Source organism: Gymnoscopelus microlampas (assembly GCF_963454915.1).
Source record: "Gymnoscopelus microlampas genome assembly, chromosome: 4".
In the NCBI taxonomy this organism is placed as follows: domain Eukaryota; kingdom Metazoa; phylum Chordata; class Actinopteri; order Myctophiformes; family Myctophidae; genus Gymnoscopelus; species Gymnoscopelus microlampas.
The window spans coordinates 27906766-27934128 of record NC_139941.1 but is presented as its reverse complement, the minus strand read 5'-3'; the positions used below and the strand labels follow the sequence as shown (position 1 = coordinate 27934128).

Here is a 27363-nt window from a genome sequence, read left to right as displayed (position 1 = left end):
ATAAGCAACTACACTTAAGAAACAAGCCCAAAAAAACGCAACCCATAAATATAAATAACCAAGCAATATTTACAAGCAACTTTACAGAAAAACAAGCCCAAATTCGCTTATAACACGCAGACATGGCAACACTTTAAACTATGTGAAACAACAGGACATGCTCCTTTGGACACGCCTCGTCCGGTTTGATTGACACGTTGTCTAGCCAATGGCTACGCTCAATTCAACATTCTCAACGACTCAACATTCGGCTCCACCAATCAGACCACCTGTCCCCCGTGTGTGCAATAGCTTCCTGTTTGTAACGAAGGAAGGGGAACAAGGCGAGGTGTTGCATCCGTGGTAGGTGTTTTTTTTGTGTGTCGTTTTGTTTTCTATCACAATCTGGTGAATGCAGCAACAAAAACAGGTATTATATCGTCGCTCTCTGTTATAGAAGTCAATATTAACGCACAGTTAGCTTTAGCTCGCTAATGTTGCCAAATTAGCCAGCTAGCTCCAGATTTGCTTTGGGCGACGTGATTTCAATATGGCGATGGTGGTAGCCCAGCGCTAGCATTGTATGCTAAGCTAGCGAACATTTGACGTTCTTAGGCCAGTCCTTTTTTCACTGCTCGTTCGATAGATATTGTTCATTCGTTGTTCATGCTCGCTATATGAAACGCATCATTGTCGTGGGGAGGAAACAGAAAACAACACAATTATATAATAAATTCCAGAGCTCGAACCTTTAAGTCGTCTCGACGAACCATTTCCTTATAATGGCTAACGTTAGCTAGTTAGCAACTTTACCTCCTCCAGCCCCGGCCTGGCCTGCAGCTTTGTGTGTGTGTGTGTGTGTGTGTGTGTGTGTGTGTGTGTGTGTGTGTGTCTGTATGTGGTACTAGCTGGTTTACATTAATTCTGGGTATTTTATTGGGTAGTGGTACTAGTGGTAGTGCCCTATGCATAATTGTCCATACATAGTGAGTCATTGTAGTCACAGTAAAACCCTTGTTCAGCCTCAGAGTTAATAAATGGATAATAACGCTGAGGATTTTACTGTGTATTAGTGTCTTTTGAGTTCAGGTAGGTAGTGTAAAAAATACCCATGAAAAGCAATGTATCATATCTGATTTCTTCTTTTTATTGCAAACCAATTATTGCCTCATGTTAAAGCATAGAAATCCCCCCCCCCCATTTTTAAATGATAATATAAATGTATATATACATTTGTAATTATTTGATTTATAAAATTATGCAGAATGTCAGCCATGTTAGGGTGGGAGACATCAGTATATATATATTAGGATTTTCTATGTTTAAAATATTGGCATCATAAAAATGCTCCTTGATAATCGTCTCGGTAGTATTCCAATCAGCCTCTCTCTCTCTCTCTCCCCCTGATAGGTCGCAGACAGTGTTTGGTCCTTGCTTATTTAGTTCCGCCCATCATCATCACGCCCTCCTCTTGACAATATATATATCAGTGAGTCTCTTCCCTTCTGCCAGGCTCCCTCTTTTTCTCTTCATGACTTTATGTTTGAAAAGGCTCTAATTTTTCAAATTTTCCCCTCAACAATGCTGACCAACTACCACAGATCACCAGGCACAGTTTCTTGCTCCTCTCTCCCTGACGCTGCCTGTTCCCAGGACCGAGGTGCCCGCCCTCCCCTCCCCGCTGTCCGCCGACAATGGAGACAGAAATTGAACAGCAAGAAGAGACCTCATTCGGCAACACAGAGACAAACGGTAACATATTAGATTTAAAAAATATATATAGTTTTGCGTCCTCATTGTGTGTGGTATATTACAGTAAGTTGACAATTTACATTAAATCTATATAATGATAATATCCAAAGCATTGTTTAACATAGTAAGGCAGGTATGGTGGTGTCGTCACACATTCTCTCTCTCTGCAGTTCAGTCTTTTGAAATTTGTGCCAGTCAGACATGCCATTTAGTATTCCTGACAGAGCTAGGTGTCACTAAGACCCACTATGCAACAGCTAGGCTGCAGAACCATATTTCACTGCATCGCTCTCTCATTCATGTGTGTTTAATGCCAGGCTGAAATAGTTATTCATTCTCCCTATAAATCTGCAGGGTGTATGTCATGTAGAGATTTTAAATGCATATATGTGCGCATATTTATTTAATTTAATTATGTACTGTGGCAATTATCTTTCTGTTCACTTGTCGGTGTGGGGGTGTTTAAAAAAAAAATCAGCTGCTTATAATTTTGAGCATTTGTATGAGGATGTGGTGGCCATATTTTTCCTGTGTGCCTAAAGTGTGAATTTATCTCCTTATTCCAGGTAAGCGCCCTGCGGAGGACGCAGACGACCAGAAATCATTCAAGCGATCCAGGAACTCAGACGAGATGGTGGAGCTTCGCATCCTCCTGCAGAGCAAAGTAAATCGGCACTCCTTTTATCTTTTTTTTTTGTCATTAACCACATGAACTCTAGCATCCCTATTCTAGGGTGAGCATTCAGCAAAGATATTTTGCGTAGAGGGAAGAAACGAGGGAGCATAGAGTATTAGGTTTTAAGTGTTCATTTTTTTGTGCATCCTCTGTCTCCTTTATTTTAGCAATCCTATTTTTTCAGTATTTTAGAGATATGTTTTGTGTGTGGTGGGGGGGGGGGGGGTTCTAGGGGAAAACCCCATTAATATCTAATAAATCATGGCATCCCGTACTCTGCCATTATTATCATTTTGGTTATCCGTCTTCCTGATCAAATCCTTTTGTTTTTGTCACTTGTGTGTTGCGGTTTCATTTTCTGATAGATTGCGTAATCTCATTTTCTCCCTGCAAATTATGTAAATGCCAGTATTTGTGGAACCTTAAAATATAGTTCCCTTTTTTCTTTGCCTTTCTATGATTTCACCATTGTATTTAATGTTTTCCTAATGATCTCTCTGTCCTTAGAATGCAGGAGCTGTAATTGGGAAGGGTGGCAAAAACATCAAAGCCCTTCGTACAGACGTGAGTACATCTATTCTGTATATTCCAAATTGTATTTATTTACTGGTACAGAGCCTACCAGCAAATATAACAGCACTTCAGTAGGGATTGGATTTAGGTTTAGTGCAAATAGTGGCTGACTGTTTAATCGGCATGTTTGAATTTAGCAATGGGTCTCTTCATCTATGTAAACTATGGGGATGTTGGCTAGAGGTTAATGTTTTATTTGTTTACTGTTCATGAGCTTGTCTCACGACCCCTCTGGGTTAGTGTATCATTTTTCTCACATAGGCATCATCTGATTGTCTCCGCTGAACTGACCCCCGCAAAGCGCAAATGTCCAACTTCAAGTCCATTTACTTTTGCATAATGTCTACTGTCGATTATAACTTCTTGATCAAAGCCATACTGATGCTCTTGCTAATTCTAGAATGGGCACAGTGTGGTAAAGATGAGATCATTTGTAGCGCCAACTGCCATTAGTCATTCTATTGGAGATGTTTGAGCAACCTGGCCAATTCTCAACTCATTCAATGTCATTAAGTCTCTCTTTCTCTGCCCCTCCACACTTTTCTCCTCCTCCCACTCTCCCCCAGCTGCTGTCCCTCTCTCTTATTGTCCCTCTTTCTGCCTATTCTCCCAACATTTTACCCCTCTAAATCTCTCAATACCCCATTACCCATTTTCCAATTTCACCCTTTCTTCTCTCTTTGACAAACCAACCTCTGAGAGATTAAAAAATGAAGTCACATTTGACCAGTGTAGAGCCTGTATATTAAAATGTATTCCTCTTCCCCTCCCTTCCCTCTTCCCTCTCCCCTGTTTATTATTTTATTGTTGACTTTTTGCCCACTTCCTCCTCTGTTGCCCATGTTCTGGATGGCCCCTCCTGCGCCCGCCCACCTGACACCCTGGTTGGCCCTGCCCATAATCGTGCCCTGTCCCTAAATGGGCGCCTTACTTGATTGACATCTGTGTGCTCGAATGGCCCTGGCCCCTGCCCATGCCACGCCCAGTTCAATGCCAGTGTGTCAGTCCCAGACAGCAGTGGGCCTGAGCGGTATGTCCCTAAGCTCCTCCCTCTCACTGCCTGACTACAGGACAAACAAGGAAAGATAAATAGTCATCCTGCCTTTGTCAAGTCACTGTTGTTTAACCTACCTGTTCTCAAAAGTATTTTAATCTGAAGCAAAATGCCTTCATGTCCAAATCTGCCTCTTGATCCTGTAAAAGCCATGTCAACATCCTGTTTACATGCCTCCATTTAAAGTCATGACAGTGTCAATGAGCCATATGCAAGTGATATCAGGATTTTACAAAATCTTTTGCAGTCTGTTCTACTCTAACTTGATCCAGTGTTCAACATGTCTTGTGTTTTTATATTAATTTAAGTGATGATTATCTTCTGCGTTCCTCACCTCTTTCTCCCCCTCTCAGAATCAATGTACTGGTGTTTTGTTTGTTTTTTAGCTTTTCATATCATTCTTGCCCCATCCCATGCTTTTCTTGTGATGCTGTCATCATTTTGTTAGAGAAAGACTGCACATTGAGCTAAATCTGTGTGGAAAAAGGCCAGCTTAGGGTTCAAGTGTTGTGTGTATTTTTTTCTTTTCGTTCTCCTGCCTAGCTGAGCTTGGCCATTGACTGTTGGAGCTATTGAAATTGCAAGACCTCTTTTTTTTCTCTTTTCTTGCTCACCTCATGTCCCATGGTCTCATGTTTGTCACTTCCCTCATCCCTTTAAAAACCATTGAGTTGAGGGGTGAAAAACTCCTCCTTCCATGGCATAACCTGCTCCGTTGCTCTTGACTGTCTGTCTATATCGTCTGCCATCCTTCTCCCATGTACAAACTGCACTTTAGCACTCTTGATCAGGGTTTTTCCTGTTTATTCTGTTGGTAGATTAATCTATTTTGAGTGTCATTAGTTTCAACTCCCTCTTTCTCGTTTTTTTGTAATTTTGTTTTGCTATCGTCTTGCAACATTAGGGAGGATGCAAACAACAATAATCTTTAAATGAACACTACCCAGTAAAACACAAAAAGTGCTGTCCTAGACATATTTTAAGAGTGAGATATTCCCAGAGAAGCGGGAGCATCGTCTGAGAATATCCCACCTTAAAATTGAGAACGCAAGATGATGAATTTAGCCGACGCCCGGACATTTTAAATTTGTTTGGAGCGTTGTCGGGCAAAATCTTGACACATTATTTGTAGTGTGCATCCATCCCTTTTGGCTTCAGGTTATTTTTGCCCTCTCTTTGGCACCACTGGTGCTTTTTTTTTTAGTGCCAGATCCTCCTAAACTCTCCATTCTCCCCACCTCACCCCTCCCAACGGTCACCAAACACAATCACTTTGCCTTTATGTCTTCTGTTTTTCCCGTCTTTCCCTGGGCAACAGACTGATGTTTTTTTCTTTTTTTTATAAATTACTTTTGTTCATGTAGGACTAGTTATTTAAGCAGTTATTTTCTGAGACATCACTGATACTGAGCTTACAATCCTGTTAAAGTTTTTAAATATAGGACATCAATTGCTCCTTTTAGCCTGGTTAGTCACAGCGCTGGATGGGATAAATAGGTGTGGGTCTTTCTCTATGGCCAAGTCTCTTCTTTTTAAGGGACGTTCTGAATTGTCTTAATCTGAAGTACTGTTTCCTCTTCTTCGGGATGGCACCACGCCACCACCTGATGTGTTCCCCTGGTTAATCTCTGTTGGCTGCGTCCTGTCTGTGCTCCACGCTGCAATCGATGGGTCTGATCTAAAGCATTCTAAGCATCAGCGCAGACATCGAAACAGTTGGAGAGATACTGCTTAAGATCATCCCAACTCTGGAGGAGGTGATTATTGTTTATTTTGCTCTTCTCCCCAGTGCTGCCATCTCCTACTGTATATCACAGCAAATGTTCTTATTTTATCCTTGTAGCGCATGCAGTGTAATAACTGTAACCTTTTTTTATTATGTTCTCATCCCAAGTGCATGCTTCATTATCAGCTTCTCATCTTAGAGGAATATCAGTACCCTAGGAGTTACTGTTTTATGTGTCGCAGGTCAAGCACTGGGAGAGAGGAGTTCTGGTTAATTCCTTTTTATATCACTTTTGTACAGTCCTAACACATTGATAATTCTCACCAGTACCAGCAGTACAACGGCATGGATTTTGACTGCGAGCTGCGTCTATTGATCCACCAAAGCCTGGCTGGTTCTATTATCGGCGTGAAGGGAGCCAAGATCAAGGAGCTGCGAGAGGTATATATACACTAGAGAAGGGCTTGTTTCATTTCCAAATAAATCACTAGTCATTTAAAAAACATGTTGCAATTGAATTGAGCATACTTAGTCTCAGATGCCTGTGCAGGGGAATAACTTTCCCTATATTTGCCTTTCATGTAGGGCTGTCACCTTTATTTTTTGTTTGAGCATTGAAGGATTAGATTTTCAATCTATAGTGATGTGTTCACTATCCAAATTGGAACACAACAGGCCATCTGAAGTAAAGGGTTTACCCCTGGCTCCATAGTCTATTGGCAAAGATGTGTGCACAAGGTACTTTGTTTCCCTCAGAACACCTGGATGGAAGACATCACGTATGAACAAATATCTGAGAATGTGGATGCATTTTTGCTGCCTTGTATGTGGGGCTTGGATCAATTAGGGCAGAATAGTACCATGATACTGTAGTGTTGTAGGCTATTATTCCCAGCACTAATGTCAAAATTGGGGAAATTATAGCCAAGCCATGCTGCAGAACGAATAATCTCGACGCCAAAGCACTGTGTGGAAGCATTTAGGCAGATTGTGGCAAAATTATCATTAAAGATGAGGCTGTTTGCCAACTGAAGCAAATGCATTACAGTACCACTGTTAAGGTTGCAGCTGTGCCATTTAGTTTGAATTAATTCATTTGAGTCCCATTATTGTGGATTTTGTTAGATCTTGATATTTGGAAAAAATTGACGGCATAACATTTTTGTGTGTCTACGCACATTTGTCCAGAACACCCAGACGAGCATCAAGCTGTTTCAGGAGTGCTGTCCTCAGTCAACAGACCGAGTGGTGCTGGTTGGAGGAAAGTCGGAGAGGGTGGTGGAGTGCATCAAGACTATGCTGGAGCTCATCGCTGACGTAAGTCATGTTTTTTCAGGTTAGGTTTTTACAGCACAAACATTGGTCATAGGGTGTGTTAATTTCAATGGATATTGGTTGTTATCTCACCCAGTTGGCTGCCATTATATTTGTATATGTTTAAGAATAGGAGTACAGGATGTATACACTTACCCCATCAGTTTTCCTTCATTTTTGGTGACATCCAAAAAATGTTTTCCCTGGCCTGTCCCTCATCAGGCTCCTATTAAAGGACGTGCCCAGCCCTACGACCCAAACTTCTATGATGAAACCTATGACTATGGCGGTTTCACCATGATGTTTGAAGAGCGAGGGGGGAGCCGTAGGCCTATGGGGGGTTTCCCCATGCGCGGTGGCCGGGGTGGCGGAAGCGACCGTGGGTTTGACCGCATGCCCTCCGGTAGGGGGGGACGAGGCCCCATGCCCCCTTCCCGTCGGGACTATGATGAGATAAGCCCCCGCAGAGGGCCACCACCACCCCACCCTGGTGGAAGGGGTGGTAGGGGAGGTGGTCGAGGACGCAGCATGCCCATGGGACCCCCACACAGAGGAGGGTAAGAACCCAATTGCTTGTGTGTGTGTAAAAAAACACTTAACATATCTAACATTAATCCGGGCAACCTGTGTATTAAAAAAAGAAAAGAAAGAACAGCATCTTGCCTCTTCACTAAAATAAAATGGCAAACCCTTTTGTTTTATTTGAACTTGTTGGCCGCAAAGGTTTGCACAGTCCTACTAACCACTGAGTTGTTCTCAAAGCTGTCTGTCTCTTCATTGAGTGTTTTCTCCATTTATTGTCACTCGTTTATTTCTGGAGCCACCAGTTATACTCGCAGAGGAACATTCTAATATTCTGGATCATACATGAAATAATGCACATGAACATTGTTGCAATATCATTCCATAACTTAAAAGTTGGCAGTTGCCCTGACTGTTGTTGGGTTTTCTGTAAATCATACTCTTGCTCCGTTTTCTTCTATAAGTCTTGGTTATATTTTCAACATGGCTTCATGATGTCATTCATAGGATGAATTGGATCCAGTATTGTGCATGTAGACCAATGTCATACTATGCTTGCCTCTATAAACTCATCAGTATTCATACGTAGGGGAGTTGAGAAATCATTGCAAACTCATTCCATAAAGTGTATGTGCTCATTTGTTTGTGTGTATGTGTGTCTGTGTGTGCGTGCGTACGCTTGTGTCTCCATCTTCACCTTGCCCACAGAGATGACCGTTACTATGACTCGTACCGTGGCTCAGATGACAGGTCAAAGTAAGTCTCTGCCCCAGTCCTCTGCCCTCCTCCCACCTGACTTTTTAGCCCAAAGAGTGCTGTCTTTAAAGGGATACCCTGACATTTGAAATTTCAGTCTGTTATTTCACCTTTCCCTGCAATTTACACAATTGGGTGGGGCATGTGTAAGCCAAAAACTTAAATTAGAATTTTTAGCAATGTTAAAGTGTACTGCTGCTAGCAAGCTAGCTTATTACCCATTGCTGTCCATGAGGAACACTAATAAACCATGTCTTAAGGCCTTTTACACCAAGTCCGATTCAGGTTTTTCACATAAAACATGCACACATCTAATTTTGATAATGAGCACACGCATAGCTATGACCTCTTGCTCACGAGTCCAAACCTTCTGTGCGGCCATGCTTCGTTATATTTTTAACCAGAGCCGGTATGATTTCTGCAGCATCTTTATGTATAAAAACTCAGATAACCATCAGATACCTAATTCTATTCACAATTTACATAGATGTTGACCTAACGTAGAACACCAAGATAAACAAATATATCAAGAAACCCAAGAAATCGAACATTGTGTCGGAGAATAACATTTTGTGAGACAAAAGGTCTAAATGGCAAATTAAAAGAGCGTTGTGGCAGGTATATAATCTGAAATGCTGCAGAATATTGAGTGTTTTACAGTGTTTACTACCGACCTTGCCTATAAAATCAGTGACTGTCAACCTTTTGAGTTGTCTGTCATTGTTTATTTTGGTTCTCTTCTGGGAAACTACATCCAGATGTATTGGTCCCCATACGTTCCAGAGCTTTTTCATTTACTTGCTGCTGAGCGTTTCCCAGCATGGATGCAAAGAATCGCTTCGGACTTGGTGTGAAAGGTTGGCGTGCGTAAAAATTGCACCTGTATTGTTTTCTTATTTTCATACTGCGTGTTCATAATGGACTTGGTGTGAAAAGACCGTAATGCTGACAATTACTGAATTCTTTTTATTCCCCCAGAAAATCTGACAGGGGCCTGACCAAGACACCAATCAGATTAGAATTCATAACGTCGAGGTATCCCTTCAAGTCCAATATTATCCCTCCCATATTGCCCTACCCTTTCTTATCAACTGTTCTGGTATGCCTGCTTATCACCTTTTCAGACCCCATGGAAGATAATCCTGTCCTCTTTGTTAACCTGCTCCCTCCTCCTATCCTGTAAACATTACTGTCCCACTCAGTCCCTGCCTGTAATAACCCTGGCTTGTAAAAGTTCCTTGGCTTGACCCCATCCACTGCTTCACAGTCCACATTTTGGAGTCCTTTTGAAAGACCCGGGCTCAAATAATATGGCCTTACTCTGATCTTTATCTGCTTTTCCTAATGGTCAAGTGGTGTCACTTCTTCAAATGTCAACATTTATAACTGATGGGATTAGTCTATATAGTATAGGGTTAGTACATTGTTTTCACTTTCGATGCTGATTAAAATATCTAACCACTCACCCAATACCAAGATTGATCAATTAATGTTAAAATAATTTTGTAGACTTATTTAATTCTGTGCCTCTAGAGTGATGCTTTGATCTAAAGGGTTAATTTCACTCATGTTGTTTGCATCTCCAATTAAAAACATTCTGGCTAGCAAGGTAGTATATTAAGAATCAAAATCAGTTTATTGTACACATACACAGAATTTGACTGGGTGCATTGCTCTCTTAGAAGAAGCATAGAAGAAGAAAAATAAATATAGCAGGTAAGAGAAAGTATTTGGGTCAGACCAGTATAAACAGTATTAGACAAGTATATGCTGTGATGAGACACGACATGTCTCATCTTTTGCACTGACTAGTTAGAAATATATAGCAATAATAGTGCGCTGGTTATGCTGCACATATTGTATGTACTCGATATTCTATATATAGTCATGCCACTTAGTAGGTGCAAATTGCAAGTACAAGGAGTGGTGTGTATACGAGTGCTTACTGTGACGATAGAGGTGAATTGTGCCAAGTAAAAGCAACTAGTACCCATTTTCGCTAGAATTTGGCCGGCTATAAAAATTGCAGTTGAAATGTATTTAACCAATGGCTTAATTTGAGCTCAGTTTTGGGGAAAGAAGCGGCAGACCTAGCCTCTCATCACCACCACCACCTGTCACTCCTCTCACCATAACACTGTCAGAGCTGTTCCTGTTACTGCGTGGGTGGACGGCTGGGAGGAAATGTGTTTATACTGTATTCTTAACGTTGTGTGTGTGTGAGGCAGTTTGACCTAGAGATTTTTATTTGAATATTGATGAGCTTATTTTTTTTACCACTTTGTCTTGTCCCCCCACCCTCCCTTCCCTTCCTCGTCAGCAGCGACAGAAGAGGAAGACCGGATCGCTATGGCGATAACATGGTTAGTGACCCGTGGCTAAGTGCATGCAGCTCTGTTCCCGGACATGTCATTGGGTGCCGGCATCCTTTGGTTGGCGTGCTGATAGGTCCGAACAGCAGACAATGGCCATGATTGTGCGATGTAGTTAATGACAAAAGACTGAGGCAATATTACCGTAGCCACCGTCCACTCATGGGCACCCACGCATTCACACTCTCACAGATACCAGACCTGACCATGCATATAAGCAAGCTTTAGCGCAGTGCAAGCCATTCCCACCAAATGACCATAATCACCACAGCCGGAGACACCCCACAATAATCAGCCATAATTGCCCTCCACCATGTACTTTAACGGCCAGCCTGTTTTTCCCACTAGGAGAGGAAGGATCTGGGGGAGATGTAGAGGTGGGGGTGGCTGAGGCAGGTTGCTAGGCAATAATAATGCTTTGTTGACAGACGGGAAGGTCTCTTGCTCGCTCTCTCTTTCTTTCTCTCTCTCTCTTTCCCCCCTCTTTCCGAGAGCTGGCTGGATACTGCCTGCCGTTGCTCAGCAACAGCTTTTTGAATCGCCTGTTGCCCTGGTGACAGAGCAGCAGCTGAATAGCAGGTGAAAATGGGGGCTGATGGAGTCATAAGGAGAGAGGGGGGGAGTGTGACAGGAAGGAGGCGGGGGGGGGGTGGGGGTGGTAGAGAGATGGAGGAGGAGTCTGACTTATGGATGAAAACCCGGTGGCATTTAGTTGAGTCTGCTCCATGGACAAGGCTGCTGCATCATCCATACACTCATCTCATATCGATCCATCCATGTGTGGAAAGATGAAAGGAAATGTGTGTGCTGTATCTAACCCTGTTTTCGCTCTGTCTTTTTACAGGGTGGCGGTGGATACGGTGAGTGCCAAGCTTTATATTTTTTATGACTGTATATACTCATACAAGATTGCAAGAATGTATGTGTTAGTGTTTCTGTGTGTATCTGTTGTGTCCTTGCGTGTATTCAGATTGAATATCTGAATGCATATTTTACTGTGTTGTCACTGCAGCCACTAGATGGATGTTGTAAGCAAATTGTAATCGGGAAGGAATTTCACACTATTTGCAAATACAAACATTTGCTGTGTTAGTTGAATCTAAACTTGTAATGAACATAATCTCCTGTCTTGCCTATCGCTGCTGGGACAATATTGCTTTAAATGAATGATGAGACACTGTTAAAAATGTGCTCATCAGAAGAACACCTACAAGGACTGTCGATTTATAGTCATGTAACAGTTTCCAACCAAAGGCCTGCTTTGAAAAAGTGTGATGAATAATTACGTGGTTGTGAGCTCAGTGTTGGTATAATAGTTTGTCATGTTTCTCACAAATATCTGAAATGAGCAGGCTCATGTTTCACTGGGTCAATGTTAAATATCTTTCTCCCACACTCTAAATCTCAGATAGCACTTCCTCCTGGGACAACTACCAGTCAGGTGAGTCTCCTTAAAATGTTTGCTGGGGCATTTATACGTTGCACGTTATACATGGTGACAATATTGACTGTGTGTTTTGTTTTTGTTTTTTAATCACTCTCCTGTCCCCTCCCTGGGGTCTTGTTTCTCTTCCACGGCTCCCTCCTTTCGTCTTCAGGTGGACGCGGCTCCTATAATGACATGGGCGGTCCAGTCATCACCACACAAGTGACCATCCCTAAAGATGTGAGTAAACAACCACACAAGCCCACACGTATGCATACACGCCAAGGGGTCATTCAGTTTGTGATTACTGTACTTCAACATGCATCGCCACATGGGACATAGATATGCAATCAGTTTGAATGTGTGAATCAGTTTCTCTCCACCACATCTTCACAGCCTTAAGTCATGATAACATTTAGTCATTCGCATTGTGTGTGCCTGCTGTCTTATACCAACATTTTGTGCGTTAATTTATTCATCATACATACTGTGACTGTCCCAATGACACTGCACATCGGATTACTGCTGGGTGGTGAATTACTAATGTTGTGACTAATGACTATGCTACACATACACAGCAGACTTCAGAACAGGGAAGTAATGGTAGTTAAATATGTTTCAAGTTTTGAATATTTCCCTTATTTTCAGGCATATATTGGGGCACAATCTTTCTTTGTGCATGGGTTAATATATTGATTGCCTGTTTTGTTGCTGACTTTATTAATTGAAAATGTCACACTGGTACTCCTTAGTCTGAACATGTCTGTCTCATCCTCTGCCTTATATATAGCTGGCTGGCTCTATCATTGGTAAGGGAGGCCAGCGGATTAAGCAGATCCGTCACGAGTCTGGGGCTTCCATCAAGATTGATGAGCCTCTGGAAGGCTCTGAGGATCGCATCATCACCATCAGCGGTACACAGGACCAGATCCAAAATGCTCAGTACCTTCTGCAGAACAGGCAAGTTCTGAAACCGCCTCTGTGACCCAAATACACTCCGGTCTTAGTAGAAGCTGAAATCCTTTTAAATACTTGAATGGCATTTGGACTGAGCATACGAGTTGCCACTGGTACCAGTTGGTAGTTTGTAATGTCTTGAAACTTGTCTAGAAGCAACCAAGCTTTAAAATACAATCGAACCATTGGAAAACCTCTGAACTCATTCTCTGTAAATGATTCGGCCTGCATGTCAAATATAACTAACCCTAACCCACAGTGAACCATATTGATTAAATAGTCTGAACAAGCCATGAAAAGTATTTGTAAGGATCTGATCTTTTTGAACAAATTGAATGTATTTTCCTGCATATCCCTCCTCTGACTTAACCTATTAAGAATTGCTGTTTTATTGAGTGGAAATATATATATATATGGATATATATTTTTGTATTGCATCCTGTTTCTAATTAACCCACTCTTTGTTGGGCTATGCAATTCTTTTGCCTTTTAACTCTTCTGTTAACTAACCCCCTTCCTTTCCTCCCCATGCAACCTGCAACTAGTTCAAACCTTCCTCTTACATGAAATGGCTGTGAATGAGTAGACAAAGTATTTGTACGTATATTTTACATTCTTCTAGATTGATTTTTGTTTTGAAACCAAAGAAGCATCCTTGACATGATGTTTCTTAATAAGTGTCACAATTTTCCAAATAAATCAACCAGAATGTCTACTTGTTTAGCCATCCAAGCCGTTTCACTGTGAAGCAGGGAGTGGATTGATTCTTCCCCTGGCTGCTGCTGTGTGGAAGACTAGTGATTTTGTTGTTTTTAGTTAGATCAACCGACAACAAATCACAGTCTGCCAAATGGCACAGGCTCCTCCTCTTCTGTCTCCCTTGGCAACAAATCAGCACGTATCATACACTACTTTTCTCGTTGATGCTAGCTAGCATAACTAAAATGCTAACGTAGCTGTAGAAACTGCTGCCGCTGTCGTATGTAGTGTGTAGTGTTGCCATGGTAACTAACCCTGCCTCCCTCTTCCTTCCTCTCCTCCTCCCCAGTGCGCTGCACCTGCTTGGACACCAGGACTAACCATACCCTTCCTCTTCCTAGTCCTCCTCTTCCTCCTCCTGCCATCGATGATACACATCCTTCTGCCTCTCTCTGTCTCGCTCTCTCTCTATCTGTCATCCCCCCTTTCCCTCCACTCCAAACGCCCCCTTCCCATTTTATCTTAAGATCGGTGCACCCCCCATGCCCCACCCCCTCCAAGTCACCTATACCTAATGTACTGAATGTATTTTGAATTATATTTTATTGTTCTTTATTTAGTTTCTTTTTTGTACTCTTTATATTTCAGTGTGAAGCAGTACTCTGGTCAGTTCATCTAGACCCCCCCCAGGAGACAGATTGATGCAGACTCAGATTGCCCCCCCCTCCCCAACCCCTCTGTCCCTCTCCAACACAACCTCCCCTACCCCACCCCCTCAGACTATGATCCCGGATTGTGGGTTTCTTTTTGAATCTTATTTTTGTATTTTTAAATAAAAATAAATAAATAACAATGCCCAACATTCCTGTGCGTAAAAGAAAATGTAGGTGTCCTGCATTTTTTTTTTTTTTTCACGAGTGTAGTCCATTTCATATTTCTCACACTCTGTAATTGTTTTTTGTTTTTAAAATACTGGTCTCTCAAAAAGCCCTCTGGAGCATTTTGAAAGGGAGACTAAATTAAACATTATTTTTGAATGGGTTTTCTATAAGGTATAGATGTGTTTGTGTCAATACAGTAAATCTGTCCAGTGTGTGTGTGTATGTGTGAGGATGGGTGTGCTTTCTCTTGTTGTCTGTAATAGTGTCTCTCACACACAGTTGTGCACCATCACCACTCAGTGCAACATGCAGAATGTAAGCTACTCTTTTTTTCATTTTTTTTCTTTTTGTCTTTTTTTTTATGGAGCATTTTATTATTTTTAAGAGCCTTTGGAAATTGTACTCCTTTGAAGTGTTTTCAGTTCTGGGATATTGTGAGTTTGGGACTGAATTTGTGGAAGAATATGCTGATTGTTACTTTCAGTTGTACGCCTGATGTGAGACGCAGGGCAGGTAGACTATTTTATAAGGATGTTGAGTGATGTGTGATCAATCTGGAACCTGAAATGGAAAGATTTAGCTAGTTACGACAACGTCTGGGAGACTTTAATGTGGAAATGATCTATTTTCCCCCTGCAATTTCCTGTGTTCTACACCCGTTTGCTCTCCATGCTGTAGAATTCACACTGTCAAATTGTAAACTGATGAATAAAGATTATGCCACTTTTTACCATCCTGGCTATTGATGTTTTACATGCTTACTGCTTGAAAACATACTTACCTGTAGATGATGATAATTGAGAACTGGACACTTGTTTTAGTTGCTGACAACCATTAACATATGACAAAGTATATAACAGACTTTGTAAGTCTTTTAAAGACAAGTAATTTCCCTTATCACGGAGTAACCATTCAACATTACACACAAACTCATCTAGAATCGATCACGGTTAATCGTAAAGAGCGTTTAAATTGGTTGTGTGATTTATGAGCATGGATGTGACCTAGCCATGGTTCACATGACGCTTGTATGACAGTCATGTTTCAAGGCTAGGATGTGACCTATGCTCACGCGTTGTTTTTCCGGTCTTAACGCGGAGTGTAATTTGATTGGCTTATCTAGCATTGACAACCCTAGCCATGGATCCAAGACGGTCATCTGTCATGACCGTCATTGATGAATTTCAACATAGTGTTTACACTTTCTCCCTTTTTGGCCCGTACATCTACATAAACGTTCACATTTCAACTATAAAGTGCTTACCTCATGGCCATGGATGTTACAAATATGTATGGGCCCTCAGAAGTACCCGTATATTACGTATTGTTCAATAAAAAGCATTTTAATCTGATCGATGGCTATTTTCTCATAGTTGCAATTCGTCGGAGTGCAATACCCCTCCCAACCGATAGGGTCGCGTAGTTTGAAAGCGTATGGCAAAAATACGGAGAAAGTGGCCACCGATCAGATTAAAATGCTTTTTATTGAACAATACGGAAGATGCGGGTACTTCTGAGGGCCCGTACATAATTGTAACATCCGTGGCCAAGGAATTGCACTTAATATTTGAATTCTGAACGTTTATGTAAATGTACGGGCCAAAAAGGGAGAACACCATCCATATGACAGTCATGTAGCAGGGCTATGACGACCCCAGACATAAAGCGCTGATTGGTCAGCAACGTGAAACTAGTTCCAGTCAGAAAGGGAACGAGGAAGCACATGATGATGAAGCTGCAGTCAGTGAACTTCCCTTGTTTCTTCAAGTAATGTAAGTGGCGTGCTTCTGTTTTTCTTAGAGTAAAGTTACCACATAATACTTTTCAGATGTTTTGCAATGATACATGGACAACTGCGATATACATCAGTAGCTGATGAATGTGAGTCACATGAAAGCATGGGTCCAGACTCCAGATGCAGTAAACAGTGTTGCCATGTAGGCTTATTATAAGCAACTTTGGGCTACTTTTCTGTGAAGTTCTGGTAAAAATGTGGTTGTTGCGTTTTTTTTCCTTTTTTATAAGCCAGTGATTCTCAAATATTTTCAATATTTTGTGCCAGGGAGCATTTGTGTTGTAAGAAGTTTCAAAAAATATTCCAAATACTCCACTTTTTTTGTTGTTGGAAATAGCAGATCTACTGTAAGCTTGCAGATCGGCTATTTTCAAATAGCTGACGCATATTTTTAAAGTGCTCATATGACCTAAGTTGCTTCTTTTGGGCTTGTTTTCTTAGACCTGGTTGCTTATTTGTTTCACAAAACCTGGCAACACTTGCAGTAAACAAACCTGAGTGATTTGATGTAGGTTTCATCAACAATGCTGAGGGACTAATAAGAAAATGCCTTTATTGATCCCGCTGGGGGGAAATCAGTCGCCAAAGACAGTAAAGCAGTTAAAAACAGCTTACAGGGCGAATAAGAAAAGTACTGTAGATAACAGCATTGGTGGAAATCATGGAATATACGGTTCTGTAATAAGATTCTTTCCTAAGAGCATGAACTAAGTTCACCTGAACTTGTTTTCTTTTAGCGTGGAAGTGAAAGGTGACTCACCACAGTAACCATAGTACAATGGCTTTGAATTCACCCAATAGGAGTAGGGCATAGAGTTATAATATCTATTCACCCAATAGGAGTCTGTAGGGTGATTGGTGTTTGTGCGTCAGTGTGTTCCATTATCACCTCGGTGGGGACATATTATTCACTACCGATATTCACGTTGAGGGGAATGAGTTGGTTAAATTCAGAAAGGAAGCATCACCCTTCGGTTTTAATAATGGGGACCTTAGTGCAAACTTGGCCTTGGTTGTACGAAGCCCTATGATAACTCTCTCTCTCTCTCTCTCTCTCTCTCTCTCTCTCTCTCTCTCTCTCTCTCTCTGGTAAATGGTAAGATGTGATGAATGGGATACAGGATACGTGGGCACAAGGGACATCTGGGCACCTCGATTTAAAATAAGTTATTTTGTCTAAAATGGTCTTAAGTAATGTAAAGTATAAATGATGTGAACATGCACTGTACATCATTATCAGACTTGATCTTATCCTGCAACTTCTTGTTTTTACCCCAAAATGACTATACAGGTTTTGTAGCAATTGTAGGAGTATTAGACTTTAATTGACGATTATTTAAGCATGTTCTAATCATAGATACTTTACTTTAGACCATTTTTCAAATATATATATATTCTTTAACATTTTGGACAAAATATCCACTTTTATATAGAGGTGCCCAGATGTCCCTAGTGCCCACCTGTCCTGTTACCAAATGGGTAGGTTACATTTTGAAAGGACGGAGAAGCATCACCCTTTGCCTTTGGTTTTAATAATGGGGACCTTATTAGTGCAAACTTGGCCTTGGTTGTACAAGCCCTATGAATAACTCACTGTCTCTCTCTCTCTCTCTCTCTCTCTCTCTCTCTCTCTCTCTCTCTCTCTCTCTCTCTCTCTCTCTCTCTCTCTCTCTCTCTCTCTCTGGTTAGATGTGATGAATGCACACAGAGAGAGAGAGATGTTGCCCCCACAAGCAAAGCTGCAGGACTAAATTGGCCCTGTGGAACAGAGAGATGCATGCATAAATCTGATTTCTAATCAAGACCTTTGCTTTAACCTCAACCACAACCTACTACTCCAGTTTGGGGAAATATTATGCATGCAATTGTCTGCCCGCACACCTCCATTCGTGTCTTTTTTATTCGATACAGTCTTCATCATGGAGCTGCCTCTCTACCCCCATGAGTCTGGCCAGTTTGTAGCAGAGCGGAGTCTGGATGTTTTTGTGGAGGAGGAGGGAGTACAGAGGGTAGCGGAGATGCTCTACTCCCTCCGGCACAGTGAGGCTTTAACCGCCAGCGGCTGGAAGAAGGCCAATCCTCTGGCCCCACCACCCACCTCTGACCAGGTCACTCAGAGAGCCATATCCATTTCCACCATAACATGCAGTACATGAGCGGTGAACTACTTCTGTAATGTACCTCCACCCCCGTAAAGGAGAAACGACAATATTCAAATTATGTTTTTCCAACTGAAAAAGGTGTATGGCACAGCTTAGTGAAAAGTATTGTTATTGTTTCGTTGTGATTTTACACTCCTACTCTGCAACCATTTGGAGACTAGTTAGCAGCTGTACTGCACAATTATAGTTGATATAGCATGAAAATAATAGGTTTATTATAATGCTGTAGCCTGCTAGTGTAGTTGAGTGTTTGTTATAAATAGAATATTTGGTGATATTCAGACCATTTGTAATTGTAGGATAAATGTTGGTGAAGAACAGTGGGGAAATGGATAGTAAAACTCATGGTATGATACAATTTGGGCCACATCCAATAAACAAAAACAGTGTCATCCTAGAAATACAACATTGGGACTACACTAGGAACAGAATTGTGCTAATTCAGATCTGAAAACTCAAATGACCATGTAGCTCAAACAAATGTTATTATTTTTTAGGTCAGCTACCTAAAAAATAATTTTGATGCACAATATTATCCCATGAATTGTAAAACAAAAATAATGCTTAAAACTGTTAAAATGGCGCAAAAACATACTGGAATCACTATGCCTTAATTTGAGTAAAGAAACAAATATTTTTATCACATCATAGGAACATAATGTATATTTCTCTTGATTGTCCTTTATGTGAAAAACAAGAACAGATTAAGATTTGCCAACACACACCAGGTAATCACTATGAGAGAAAAAATATTCCATTAATAAAGATATTCATTAAGAAAAAATAATCACCTATCAACCTGATATACAAGCATTCACATGGCTCAGATGTACTGTATGTAACATGGTTTGTTTTTTCAAGTCACATTGTGAAGGATATTCACAATTATCCCCATTTTTGAAACAGACCACGATACAATTACCTTGAGTGTTTTTATCATGATAAAAATATAAAATCTTATATCCTCCCATCATTATGTGAGCCTTCTGAGAAGTTGTATAATAACCTGACTTAATCTCATTACAGACGTGGTGGATTCCTTTAGCCAAAGTACCATTACTGAGCCACGCTGGCACGCAGTTTGTATCTACATCATTTGACTGTATCTATGTCCTCTCCATAGCAGACCATTCACAGCTCATGTGCTTGACATCATAAAACAGTCTCTCTGCAGACAGCCTGTACAACCAGAAAATGCAAAGTGGAACTCGTACTACTCGTAATTGATCATCTATACATTCTTTCTTTTTTCTTGATTACACCAACATTGTCTTTGTAAAGCTGTTTCGTAACCAATTAAACCCTATATACATAGTTGACAGGGTCCTGCAGGGCCTTATTCTAGGTCTGCTAGTATTGATAGTTTTATCTTCATTTATCTTGTCGATTGCTGATTGTAAGCAGAGGTCACCACTCCTTCAGAAGCTATTGGCAGAGACACTGGACTCCAGGTGGAGATCTGGCCAAAGCAATGGGAGATAAACAGAGTCGCATGCCTGATTTTCTTTGATCTCATCTGCAGTCGATGGATGGTGATTGGTGATGAGTATTGATAGCTAAAGAACACTGGTATAAACATTAAAAAATATTGACTTACTTAAAAAAGGGATGCATTCTGTTCCATTCAGGACACAATCAAAGCCTCTTGGCGGAAGTTTGAGATGGTCAAGATTTTCTGTTTTGCTCTCTTGATAATCCTAGCTCTTCTGCACTGCAGGCCCCAAACTGGGTGTTCGTGGCAGACACTATGAACTTCTCCTTCTGGCCAGAGAAGGAAGACCAGCAGTGCGAGGTGACCTTCAAAGGGACTACATACAGAGGCTACATGACCTTATGTGCTGCCATGGCCAGGGCCATGGAGGAGGGTGAGAACAGTCAAAGATTGAAACCCAGTCTTTGACTCATTGGAGAATCAACTATATACGTATAACTTGAAAACAGTTCTCATGTTGCCACCTGAATGTTTTCTTTGTTGCTTTAAACTTTAAAGCAACCCCTTAAACTCTAGAGTGAAAACAAATGGAATATTTAATTATATGATGTACTATATTTGATAAATACCCTTTGTTTTGTGGTTTTCAAATACGTTTTTTTCACAGAATCAAATGTTTTATGGCCATGATTCACCAGGAGCCTGGATGGCTTAGCCTGGCATGGCCAGACTAATATCACTGCGTAGATATTAGTCTGGAATCTCTGTGTGGAACCTGCATTTCCGAGGGGCAAATTCAAAAAATGCCTCTGGCGATAAACCCGTCCCATATTTGCATACTGGGCCCTGATTGGTCCCTCACAACTTCAGAGGGAGAGAAATCGAATCTCTATTGAGAGGGACCAGACCTAATCTGCCGAGGGCATTTTTTTTTTCTTTTTTCTTTGCAATAGCAGATTTGTCTGGAACCAGGCTATGGATGGCTTGGTTCCAGGCATAAAATAATTCATATAAATATTTTCAGAAATAATCTCTATGGGAAAAACGAATGGGCTTTCGATTTGTGGAACCACAAAATGGCTGCCACTGCTATGCCCTATACTCAGTAAACCTGACCCGAGTTGGCTCTGTACTTCCCGTTCTTCTTTCCCTTTACATCAAATCTCTTTGCCAAAAATAGCCGTGGTGTTAGCCGAGCTAACACCACGTCCCGCCGCATTGTGAGCTTGTAGATCTGCTTTTTTTTGCTGTATTTTAGCCCATGAATACGGATGCTAGTGCCGACAATTTCTTTACTTAGTATTTAGTTTTAGGAGAATTTTTCTGACATTTGTCCACCTTTCATTCCATGAAAGAAATAACTGGCTATTGAATTGAATTGGCTGTGATGCCAGTTTAGCCTCTTGATGCACTGCATGGTTCTTTTCGTCCCATGGATTTCTCTTGCTCATTACTGTATTTCTGCCTGCCAATTATACCTATATACTGCTGGTAAAGTGCCTTAAGCTTAGCATGTGACTGTGCACCCTCAGTAATTACCATGAATGACTCCAATCAGTTACGTCTCGTATGGAACAGTGATTGTCACGGGCATTTGTTTTGGTCTCTAAATGCAAGATCTTTTCAGAATATAATGTTGCCTTTTTGCCCCAGTTCCTCTAAGTAGACATGGTTTCTATGAAGTCAATTGTCTTAATTACCGCTATTAAAACTTTATTGCATTATTTTAGCCTAGTGTACTTTCTTCTTTTTATTCCCCTTATTCTGAACCATCTCTCTCCCTCACTCCTCAGGTGTTCCCATCACTGATCCAAACTACTTCTCTAAGATGAGTATCGAGGAGCTGGCACATGTCCTTCGTTCAGACAATGGCACGTCCATGCCCATGCTTCAGGAGCGCCATCAGGTATTACAGTGCATCTATCTATAAATGCACAGATCTGTGTCTGTCTTGTGCATATCTTGGAACCGAACAGAGCCAGGAAAAATCCAGGGGCCTCTGTATCGTTCTGTCTGTGTCCCCTTTATGCCCATGTATGAAGATCCTTGATGTCATCAATATGACGTCAGAGACTGGTCTCCAAGTACTATGACAAATTATGGGTACAAAAGCAACCCCAGTGCTTCCTAACACAAGCACTAGACCAATGGTAGTAATAAACAAGCAAATAAATACTAACATTACAAAGACATGGCAATAAAATACAAATACAATCAGAAATGAAATGCAGTAATAACTAGAAAAAGTGCTCCTCGGAGCACAAGTCTCCGCCAGCAGACTTGTGTTGGGAATGTTGGGAACGTTCTAATTCTTATGTTCTAATTCTTACAAAAAATAGAACATGTTACTGTGTCATAGTAACATGACACAAGTGTCCTATCCGTCTGTATAACTGTCCTATCCGTCCTGTCTGTATAAGTGTCCTATCCGTCCTGTCTGTATAAGTGTCCTATCCGTCCTGTCTGTAAAAGTGTCCTATCCGTCCTGTCTGTATAAGTGTCCTATCCGTCCTGTCTATGTAAGTGTCCTATCCGTCCTGTCTGTGTAAGTGTCCTATCTGTCCTGTCTGTTTAAGTGTCCTATCCAATTGTTACAGTATCCGCCATTTCTCAGCCATTTAGTGATTATTCCTGTCTTACCTCACTTTGAAAGAGGCAAAGACTCTTTCAAAGTGACACATGTATTTATAGCCCGTTATATGTCACTAGCCAATCAGATCACACTATTTCACCGTATTGTCAAGTGTCACGTGAGGCTCGACCAATGTTTGCTTGGCTGACGGAAAGTGAAAACAAACTCTCCTGGCGGAGACAATTAAGACAAGCAAACATCAGTCAGAAGATAGGTGGCAGGTAAGGTTTTAGATTCCTTCTGAGCATATGCAGTGTCTGCCTTGGTTAGTGTGTTCCATAACATTGCACCATAACTAATCGGTGACCAGAGGTTTGACATCTCACATGAGGTACAACTAGTACAGTTTAACCACTTGACCGGGGGCTCTATACTTGGTCTATTCCTTTTTTCCCTCTGCAGCAAATCTCGACTAGTACAGGCTGTTAGCTTATATGCTATTTTCGACAAATGTTGACCACAGATTAGGGGTACTAGGTACGGTTCATATAGTTAAAGAACCTTAGAGGGCATTCTGGCATGTAAAATAATAGGCAGGGTGCTAATCTATTAAGGGTGTCATAGATAATTACACTTACTTAGAAATACATTCTCACTGACACAGGGAGGCGGGAGCCAGTGTAAGTCAAATAAGACAGATGTTAAGTGTTCTCTAATTGTCTCCGCCAGGTCGAAGGCGTGGCCGAGACTACGTTTTTGCCCCTGTCTGTCCGTCCTTCTGTCTGTCCGTGTGTGTGTCGGACTCCGGCACTGTTGGCCTGATCGACGCAAAACTGTGCATGCAAACTCCCAGGAGGCCAGAGCAGAACCTATGCCCCAAATCGTTAGCCTGTTACAGCACCACCAGGAGGCATATTTTTACAAAACACATTTTTGGATATTACTCGTACAGATTTTGTCAAACATCACTCAAACCGATTGTTTTCATATTCCATCCTGATCTGCCAAGAACAAAATGTTCCTGATTATAACACTATAACAAGCCACTTCACATTAAAACCAATAACTCTTAAAAGTAGCTCATACACAAAACTACACACAGTCCATGCTTGACTACAATGTCCTTCCTACAGTATATAATTTTCTACAGAACACACTTTTTGCTTGGTATAAAATGTATTCCTGTATATCAAGGCGGCTGGTTATCAAGGCATGAATACGCTTCTCTGCATACTGTTGAGAATAGAAAGGTCTAATTTGTCAATGTTCCATATTAAAAAGGCAGTCTTTGTCAATGTTCTATATGTAAAAGGCAGGCTTTGTCAAATAAGTTAAGTGTGCTTTTTAGTCTAAAATGACCCCTAGCTTTCTCGCTTAGAAGTTCGGTCTGAGCTGCCAGATTACTTTGTTTGGGAAGAATAAGCTCTCTGACATATAACATGCATTCCACTTATTGTAAGGGGAAAATTATCATTTATAATTATTTTCCACCCTTTCAGCACAAAGATTTGACCACATCATGTACTGAATTTTTGTAATTAGGTTTTGACTGAAGGTGGCCGTGTGCTATTGGAGCATGGAGGAAGCTTCAGTAGCTTTATCAGCCAGGCTGGAAATGATGCTCGGAAGATGATGGAACTCATTGTTGACAAAATACCCTCCTACAGAGATGAAGCTATGTATGAGGTAAGATAAAATAAAATAAAAGTAACATACTTTATGTGCATCGCATCAACAAACACACACACACACACACACACACACACACACACACACACACGTTGTGACATGTGAGCTTGGAGATCAGCTCTTTTCTGCAAAGAGATTTGGTGTAAAGAGAAAAAGGACCCTAACCCAAACCCTAGGATTTAAGTGGTTAATATCATTTTAGCCTTATTTTTACCCTAACTAATGCCAATGCCAAAACCACAAAACTACTAATCTGATGCAAGAAACATACATTTCTGAGGCAACCGGCACAAAAAAATTAGCAAAACAATATGATACACATACTGTATGTGCATAGCATAACCAATTATTTGAAAGCACATAGTACGTGCATGTGATCAGGATAGTCATGCACGACACCACCCATTGTACATATACGGTAAATAAGAGTCTGAATATAACTGGTTTCAGACCGCCATCTGCTGGCCAACAACAGTGTAGCAAGTAGTCTTTTGCTTTAATTTGTTAAAACTCCAGTCCGCAACTTAACAGCCACAATGTTGTGAAAACAGAGGATATAACCACAGCACTGTGGACAAGATATTACTCGCCCATCAATAACATAAACACAGTGCTGAGGTATTACTCACTCATCAGTTACATATAGAACACAGTAGTACTGAGGCTAAGGTATATTATTATGCCAATTGTCCAACTGTTGTGTTTCAGGGTAAGAAGATCGCATTCTACAAACGAGCCCAAATCCTAATAGCAGATTTCTGGGGCATTATGGAGGCAAGAGGGGAGGGCAATATACCCAATTTGGACTATCTTACCATGTTTGCGGACTACAGGGTCCCACAGGCCCTGGTCTACCTGGGGGTGCTACGATACTCTGACACACTGATGCAGACATTGAAGAACGGTGAGTTTGTGTGTGTACTTGTGTATGTGTGTCTGTCCTGTTATGGAGGTAGAGAAATAATAATAGTAAGCTCTGTGTGTGTGCGTGTGCGTGTGCGTGCGCGTGTGCGTGCGCGTGTGTGTGTTGTGTAATCCATTCAGTTCTATTTTCTTCCTGTTGTGTCTCCCTCCCATTACCCTCCTTTCATCTTTTTCTCCCCACTTTATCTATGCCACCGTTTTCTCTCTGCCTCTCTCTCACGTTCCCCGTCTCTGTATACAGAACAAGCTTTTGACCACTTTCAACCTGGCATCCCTATTTTGGGCATTCAGCATTTTTAGAAAAGTTTTTAAACTTTTCCAAAATTTTCACAAATTGTGAAAATAGCCACGTCGCAATGTGTTGTGGGCTTGTAGATTGGCTATTTCCGCACAATACCATCGTACAAGGAAGTATGAAATGGGGCTCAAGTGTAGGGTTGGGATCCTATTTTAACGAATCCAGTTCCTTAATCGGACCGCTAAGAGTGAATCGTTAACTTTACGATTCCTTCTTAACGGTCCGATTCCTTAATGGTTCCCTTTAACGATTCCTCTAGGGGGTTCCAAATGGACCTTTACAGGCATGTAACTCTTGAGAGTCCACAAATGGAACCAAATGGACCCGTAAGGGTCCATTTGGTTCCATTTGTACACTCTCAGAGTTATGGTGGACCTTGAAATTAAAACGTTTGAGAACCACCAGTATTGATAAACCGGTTCAGGAAACCAGTTCCTCAATGTTGGATCCGGTTCCGGATCCCAACCCTACTTCATCGTCCTCCCTCCCTTCTCTCCCAGGTGAGCTGCTACCTTCGGGGGACAGAAGAGAGGTGGAGATCCGTGGTTGTTCTATTAGGTCAGTAGAACTGATAAAAGCGTGCCTCTGCAAGTTGGTGGAGGAGAGAGACGGTCAGCCTTGCAACATCAACGCTGCAATTATCGACTTTTACTTGTGGCCGTATGCCAAGCAGCACCACAAAGAGATGGCCCATATCCCGATACACCACACACGGTGCATTTACTACTAATGAGCTGGCTGACAGTGTTTCAGTACACACAGTGCCTTAATGCATTTCTCAGTAGCAAGGGACGTTCAGTGCTGGTCCCTGAGATAATGTTTTTGTTCTGTACTTGTTCAAAATTGCCTGTTTTATACTTTGTATAATAAAAGGGTTCTTAGTTTTAATGAGATTTTTTGTTTTATAGAAGCACCACCATTCTATTACATTCTGGTCATATTATAGATCTGTTTAACAATATATCCCGAAAAGATATGAAACAAAATGTAATCTGCTTACACTTGAACCAAGCAATTAAAACAATAATATGACATCCACCCATCAATCAAACATTGTTTCTCAGTTTGTTGGGTTTGTTCCCATTAATTCTCAGTTTGTTTTGACATGAAAACTTTGAAATGTTCAATTCAAATTCCTCCCAACGTTATGTCCTATGCTCATGTCCTGACTCCTGCCTTTATTTCATTTTATCACATTCTTGTATTCGTTTTAATGAGGTTAAGATTAGGAATAAGTCTAGGGTTAGGCATAGGGTTAGGCAACCTCATACTGAGGTTAAGTTTAGGAATAAGGCTAGTTTTAGGTATAGTTTTACTGAGGTTACGTTTAGAAATACCTGGTGACGAGTCTGGCGACCGTTCCGAGGTCGCCGGATTAGACCTGGGGCAAGCGTGTTTTGGGGCGAGGGTTCTTCTATTCTCTTGAAATGCTGTTTCACTTTTTTTTTTAAAGATGAAAAAACAAACTGGTACTGAGAGGAAAATCTCAACACTACAGGCTGAAAATATTCCAGCAATATTATGGTGTACTGTATGTCAGTCTATTAAATAAATAAATATTTACAAATATGTGGGCGTTGTTGTTTTTTTCAGAGAAATCTTTTAAGTAATTAAATAAAGGATATCCTATTTCTAACTCACAGGATTATGTTTATTTTAGCTGAACTTTAGTGCACAGATTCCTAGGTCCATGTTTCAACATTTGTTTGCAGGTGGACACGCCCTTCGTTTGTGGGTTGCCAATATTATTTAAACCAGGGGTCTTCAACAGGGGGTCCTCAGAGTTACTACAGGGGGGCCACCA

The 27363-nt window shown here is 41.2% G+C and overlaps 2 protein-coding genes across 11 annotated transcripts; both read left to right on the top strand.

The window, feature by feature from the left end:
* Nucleotides 1-287: 287 nt before the first annotated feature.
* hnrnpk (heterogeneous nuclear ribonucleoprotein K) lies at nt 288-15420 on the top strand. 10 transcript variants are annotated; one of them, XM_084054787.1, is made up of 18 exons: nt 288-342; nt 1390-1468; nt 1581-1731; nt 2298-2395; nt 2915-2971; nt 3967-4010; nt 5719-5791; nt 6088-6201; nt 6949-7077; nt 7297-7631; nt 8305-8352; nt 9331-9387; nt 10673-10715; nt 11569-11584; nt 12133-12165; nt 12323-12390; nt 12941-13110; nt 14156-15420. In XM_084054787.1, exons 3-18 carry the CDS (start codon nt 1674-1676, stop codon nt 14184-14186), a joined length of 1374 nt encoding a protein of 457 aa, XP_083910913.1. In that variant the 5' UTR covers nt 288-342; nt 1390-1468; nt 1581-1673; the 3' UTR covers nt 14187-15420. The 10 variants fall into 10 exon arrangements, with proteins under 10 accessions (XP_083910913.1, XP_083910915.1, XP_083910918.1 ...); XM_084054792.1 differs by having other exon boundaries at nt 299-409; nt 6094-6201; XM_084054791.1 differs by having other exon boundaries at nt 299-409; nt 10676-10715.
* Nucleotides 15421-16394: 974 nt separating this feature from the next.
* On the top strand, nt 16395-27108 carry qng1 (Q-nucleotide N-glycosylase 1). Its single transcript, XM_084055063.1, has 7 exons — nt 16395-16459; nt 18394-18590; nt 20362-20509; nt 21870-21982; nt 24191-24334; nt 25046-25241; nt 26060-27108. Exons 2-7 carry the CDS (start codon nt 18402-18404, stop codon nt 26287-26289), a joined length of 1020 nt encoding a protein of 339 aa, XP_083911189.1. The 5' UTR covers nt 16395-16459; nt 18394-18401; the 3' UTR covers nt 26290-27108.
* Nucleotides 27109-27363: the final 255 nt, after the last annotated feature.

Bases quoted from the DNA above. Each gene is read 5' to 3' on its own strand.
- hnrnpk (XM_084054787.1), top strand. From the start codon at position 1,674: ATGGAGACAGAAATTGAACAGCAAGAAGAGACCTCATTCGGCAACACA. The intron at 7,632-8,304 runs GTAAGAACCCAA...CCTTGCCCACAG, and splicing joins GGACCCCCACACAGAGGAGG to AGATGACCGTTACTATGACT. The intron at 12,391-12,940 runs GTGAGTAAACAA...CCTTATATATAG, and splicing joins AAGTGACCATCCCTAAAGAT to CTGGCTGGCTCTATCATTGG.
- qng1 (XM_084055063.1), top strand. From the start codon at position 18,402: ATGGAGCTGCCTCTCTACCCCCATGAGTCTGGCCAGTTTGTAGCAGAG. The intron at 20,510-21,869 runs GTGAGAACAGTC...CTCACTCCTCAG, and splicing joins GGCCAGGGCCATGGAGGAGG to GTGTTCCCATCACTGATCCA. The intron at 24,335-25,045 runs GTAAGATAAAAT...GTTGTGTTTCAG, and splicing joins GAGATGAAGCTATGTATGAG to GGTAAGAAGATCGCATTCTA.